Source organism: Pleurodeles waltl, chromosome 5 (assembly GCF_031143425.1).
Source record: "Pleurodeles waltl isolate 20211129_DDA chromosome 5, aPleWal1.hap1.20221129, whole genome shotgun sequence".
NCBI classification, from domain to species: Eukaryota; Metazoa; Chordata; class Amphibia; order Caudata; family Salamandridae; genus Pleurodeles; species Pleurodeles waltl.
Window position 1 is genome coordinate 1,413,775,648 of NC_090444.1, and position 6,000 is coordinate 1,413,781,647.

At 39.7% G+C, this 6,000-nt stretch overlaps 1 protein-coding gene across 2 annotated transcripts in view; it reads left to right on the plus strand.

Annotated features, from left to right (window-relative positions):
• The window catches only part of SLC17A5 (solute carrier family 17 member 5), a 354,543-nt gene extending 348,862 nt beyond the window's left edge, over positions 1–5,681 (plus strand). For both annotated transcript variants that reach the window (XM_069235678.1, XM_069235679.1), the window contains exon 11: positions 3,890–5,681. In XM_069235678.1, coding sequence (XP_069091779.1) covers positions 3,890–4,027 — 138 coding nt within the window. In that variant the 3' untranslated portion in view covers positions 4,028–5,681. The remainder of the gene's footprint in view (positions 1–3,889) is intronic.
• The last annotated feature ends 319 nt before the right edge of the window (positions 5,682–6,000 follow it).

The window sequence follows — 6,000 nt, forward strand, 5'->3', positions numbered from 1 at the left end:
TTCTTATTAGGACCTGGTGGGCACTATAATAATAAACAGTTTAATGTAGCTTTATCATTTAGTTTAAATGCACACATCAAAACTTCTCCATCAGTGTCTAAAATGGGGGTAAAACTGGCTTTCAAATCGTTCCGATAAATTATTAAGACCACTCTCTTCCTATTTCCCTGTTCTGTCTAATCTAAAAAGATCATACTTGTCCGGTGTGACTACTTTTAGGTCCGGCTCTGATATCTCCTCCAACCATGTTTCCATAAGGAATTTATCTTTGTGTTTACCTACGGACCTGGTGTTCAGTAATAAACTGGAAATAGATCCATCAATAAGGATTTTAGGCGGGGAAAAGGTGAGGACCCTTAGGTTCCGGGTTAGGTTGTGCTCCATAGGTCCCGGGTTAAATTGGGGGCAATAATCTGATTTAAAGTCAAGACTAAAACTACTTCCTGGGCAACTGAACGGATTGAGATCTGAGTTGCAGTTAAAAGTGAGACATCTTGTGGGCTTACTACGTTTCCCAAGTTTGAGAAGCACATTCCTGAAGTATGATAGCCTGGATGGTCAGCCAAGGGTCCTGATGCATGGTGCAGTCTGGGCACAGACGGGCTTGCCTTTGGTGCATCTTTGGTGTGCCGGACGGTGCACCCGCTGCACAGATTCACTCCCTGGCCCGTTAAGTAGCCCGTCATAGAGGGAGTGGCCATGTGTGAGCCAATTAAAGGCAGAAGCCTGCTTCCCTCCAAAAACACGGTGGAAAAGAAAATGCTAACTCGTGTCCAGCATCCCCTGTCCAACCGGCAGGCTCCCCTGCAAAGTAAGACTTACTGGTAAAGTAAATGTAACTAAACAAATGGGTGAAATTAAACTATAAACATATTAAAACTGGGCTGTTCTCTCCAGAAATGCAGCGGGGTTTGATAAGCACGGGAACAGGGCACCTCCCATTATGGCCACAGCAGAGTGTCAATTACAAGGAAAATAAAATCGCCAGCAATATGTGCAAGGATCAGATCGAATGTAAGCCTAGAGGCTGTGTATTCTAAACAGCAGCTCTCCCAGCCCCTACAAAACATCGGCTAACATACACTATGCAAATTATATACCCCACACCTTTCCTGCCAACCTCATGCACCCTTCAAAGAAGAATTGCAGCTTCATCACTGCTGTGTCATTATATATAAATCCAAATAGTGGACAGGGGTAAGGGTCTGACGAATTTGCAAAATTTGCTTTTGTATAATTATGTGAAATTTCAGAAAAATTATGCTTAATAACACAAACTGTAAAACCGGCATTTGACACACACTCCCCCTCAGTGCGCATGTATGTTTGGCCGGCCAAACACACATGCGCACTGTGCTCTCTCCAGCCCGGCACTGTGTTGCCGGGCTAGAAAGAGTAGGTACAGGCTCCCAATCTTCCTGGGAGCAACCTGGCTGCGCGGTCCGGCCAATCCTAAACGCTGCTCTGAGCAGCGTCAGGATTGGCCACAGGCCAGACTAGGAGCCTGTTCCTCCTGTGACCAGGAAGAACGAGCTGCAGCGCAGCGTGGAAGCAAGCAGGGTATTTTTCTTCTATAATGTAATGTTTATTACCCTCCCACCCATCCTTCCACACACCCCAACCCAGTGTGCGGCACCTCTTCCCTTCAGCGAGCTGCGACTGCTTGTTACTAGTGATGTTTTAACAAGCTTTGTGTGCCTTACATTTCACTATTTATGATTAAAGGATACTGGAGAATATCACCACTAAGCAAGGACTCAGTTCGTACATGCTACAATGTTACAATTTCACTTAAACACTTTATTGCAGCAAAGTTAATAAGAAGACAAAATATAACAACCACCTAACTGGACACATTCGAAATGCAGGCAAAATAAACAGCTGCTTTTTAAAATTCTTATGAATAAAAAAATAAATAAGGTAAAACGCATGTGCACAGGCTTCGGGCAGTGACTGAAAGTCAAGTAAATGAGTAAAGTGTGGGGACACATTTTTCCATGCTGTATGCGGTGGTGGGCAGAAGCAACATGTGTATGACAATTTAACTGACCAATGGATAAAAGCCACTCTATGTATATTTTTTTAATTTAAAAAAACAATAGTCTGAAGAGACTTCTTAAGCTGTCTCTAAGGCCAGACCTAATATACAGTCTGTACAGTACGAATTTTTACACTGCTGTTAATGGGCGGCTCTTTCTTAAAATTTGTCTGATCAGTGGAAGTTGTTGTACCAGTAAGAATATTAGATTCATTATAATTCAAATTTGCTTCTAACTATTACTTAATACTGCAATTTGCAGATTCCTAGCCCTGTAAATGACAGAAGTTCTTACTACTCAACTCAGTGGGTAGACCTCGTATCTATCAATGGCCAGACTTTGCATCTATCTGTCTTTTTGTCTCTCTATCCGTCTCTGTCCATATAATCTACCTCTATTATTTTGTGTCTCTTATTTTATCGGTCAATATAAATCCCTCTCGATATAATAACCCTCCCTATCAATTAACCTTCTCTCTCTGTATGCATTTAGCTCTCACTTCATGTCCTTCTCTTTCTCTGTGTATCTCTCTAAATCACTGCATGTCTCTCTTTCTGTTTCTCTCCATCTATATTCTCTGTCTCTCTTCATCTTTATTGATCTTTCTCTCCGTCTCACTGTCTCGCTATGTCTACTTAGCTATCTGTATTTTCTCAGTCTTAGCATTGACCACTGTCTGTTGCTCTTTGTAGTTAAATTGATATCATTGTCATTAAAACAAATTATTGTCACTATCATTAAAATATATCACTGCCCATACAAAACAAATTACCTTCTGATTAGGTCTTGTTTGTCAGCGAGGTGCATTATCAGCAATTATTTAAAATATATACATAGAATTAACTTTTACTCAGCCAAGAGGAGTATTACTCTCTGAATTCGTGTTTGGTTGTTTGGTATAAATTGCTTTTAATTGTCACTCCTTTATCACCAGCATTCTTTCTTTACAGAATGCAATTAATGTTCTCAATGTTCTCCCCATCATTGATATAGCCAATAGGGCAGGCTGTAATGCAATAAACAACATTTGTGCATGCCACATGCGTAAACAGCTTTTATGAATGCCTGCGTTTACATGCTTTGGCACATCACATCCAGATCTGTTTGCCTTGCCAGCGGTTCTTTCTTTGCCAATGCTTCTTTCTTTAGGTTTCAGCACTTTCATGGGGTCATGTATTTCCTTTGTCTCTTCCTCACCTGTTCCCCTTCCCCCCTTCATTCCTTCTTAACTCCCAGTACCCTCTTTCCCTATCCCACTTCAGTTCTTTTTTTATTATTATGTATTTGTTATTTATTCATTTATGTTGCAGTGGCCTCTTACCAGCAAAGTGCTACCAGGACGCTTGCTTTCTTTCTTTGCGTAGGTGCACACTTTATTTTTTGACTTTATATTTACCGTTCTGAGTGGCCCTTTGCCATGTTAGAACAGTAACTTGAAAGCCCAAATGACAACTGGTGTATCACAACTAATGCACGTGCCACAACATGCACACAGATGAGTCACAACGGAGGTCTTCTTTGAATGGCTTTTATGTAATAGAACACCCGTTCCAAGATGGCTGGCCCTGTGGCCACATGTGAGTGCCTGTTTAATGACGGATGCATTCACCACATTAATTGCACTTATCTTAAAATGGCAGATTACATGGATTTAAGAATGTGGCTAGCATAGCCCAGTTTTTCTTGCTCTATAATATTAGGAAGGGCCCATTGTAAAATGAGACCCTAAGGTTTGAATTTCTGCACTGCTATATATATTATTCTTGTTCCTAATGACGAACATTACCCTCGTTTCATCTGGTGTCATTCACTAAAATTTGCCCTGTTTTACGCTTTTGTTTCTTATGCAGAAAACCGTGGAAGAATGGCAGCTTGTTTTCTATATTTCTGCTGCTATAGATGTATTTGGAGCCATTTTCTTTGTTGTTTTTGGTAGTGGGACGGTACAGAATTGGGCAGTTAACGGCTACCACTCGCATAGGAACTGAACGAACTTTCACCATCGCTGCAGTGCGAATCCACCGATGGGGCCTGTGACTGTGTGACCAAAATGTGCCTTCCAGGACTCAAAACAGTATAAAAGTGCGTTTTCTTGTTTGACTAATGAACTACTGCTCAGAGGGTGAAAATATGACTTTTGTTGATTTGTTTAAAACATAATCTTACTGCAGTCAGGTAAAGGAACATCTACATTAAAATTTACGGTCAGGTAAACATGGTGTAGTTAAAACGTGGGAGGTTTGCACTACTGTTGTATTGAGTAAATGATTTAGAACTCTGCACATTGTTTAATACTGAACCCAGAGATTTAGTGAAGGCAGCGAAATTATGTGTATGTCAATTTGGCTGATAATGTAAGTTAAGGGAATGAAACCACGTTGTCAGAAGACATTCAGTCAATCAAATTATGTGTTTTTAGTCTCAATGTACAAGATCATCTTTAACAGGTTTAATAGGGTTTGGTGTTTTGCTTCGTTTGCACAAAACAAACTAGTGTGCCACAAAATCATCCGCTTTCTTTGAAAATGTAGCACTTATGTTGTGTTAAGAAATCAGATCACTTGATATTACTAGAGTTTTAGTATGTACTTGTAGTTGTTACGTTCTTAGACCACATGTGACTCTGAACAAGTGGAAATTGACAGTAACTACTGTAAAAATGGAAGGATCGCAATTCAAGTAAGTTACTCCAGCTCTCGTAAAAGTAACAAACCGAAAACTGGCTTTATGTTAAATTCCGTCACTTGTCTATGTATTGGGAACTTTCTCCAACTCATGTCCTACTCTGTTATCCATGCTTTGTTTCATGTAAGTTCACTATACGTTGACATTAAATAGGAGTATTGTGAACTTGAACTTAAAGAAGACATGTGAGTCTGGTTTTGTAAGAATATGATTGACCAAATATATTAATTTTTCCTTTAATAATTAGGTACTTTGTTATATTGTTTATCTTTTGGACATGCCCCTAGTTCTGTCTGAAGGTTCAGAGACACATTTTTTACGTCCAACAATTGTGTCTAATTGAAGCAAGGCACTTGGCTGCCAGGTAGAACTCAAAACTCTTTCTGCAGGACTTTTGTATCCTTTATCATCTATGTGAGCCCATCACTGTCCAGCTGTTAGTTATAACAGCTAGAACTGCCTACTTGGGAGCTGGGGAACCAAGTTTGAGTCTCGCTGTTGACTCATCATCCTGCGATTCTGGGCAAATCACTTAATCTCCCCGTGCTTAGACAAAAAGAAATATGGCCTTGTGTAATGTAACTGGTGCTCATGTAAAGGACTCCAGTACCTTTGGGCCAAGTTCAAGCTCTATAAAATGGCAAAAAATATAGATATCTACAAACTAACTGCGACATCTCTTCTTTGTATAGTTAGGAAAAAGAGACAGTGAAGTAATTGCTCCTCTTTACAACTTAGCTACTTTCACTGAGTAGCTGATATTTGGCTAACTAAACCTGTGTAGCTTTGTATTCACTAAAACCGTCAAAAAATGTGATGTACCTCAGCATGATAACTATTCGTATGAAATGAACTGCTGTTATCATGGCACATGTGAGTGCTGCAGAGGTAGGGAACCGGTTTTGAACATTAAATGCTTTTAAATCAGAATTTCCTTCAGCTCTACAAATGCTTAGCAAAGTAAAAAAAACAAAAAAAAAACATAATTGCTTTCAAGTCACTAGCTCATATACAATAGGCCTTGATAATGAACTTTTAAAAGTTACCTCACAGTGTACTCCCTAAAAGACCTTTTGTAATCTAACACACGTTGTACATGGTCTCCCCAAACCTTTCAAAGATGTCACTTTCAGTGATTACCTTCATTTCCCGTATTTTACATGCATTTGCTTGTTCATTATCATTCCAGGTCATGCTGTAAATCGCTGAGCCACCCTGTGCCAAGTTTCTTGAGACAATATATAAAGAGCCAAACATAAATAAATACATTGTTAAA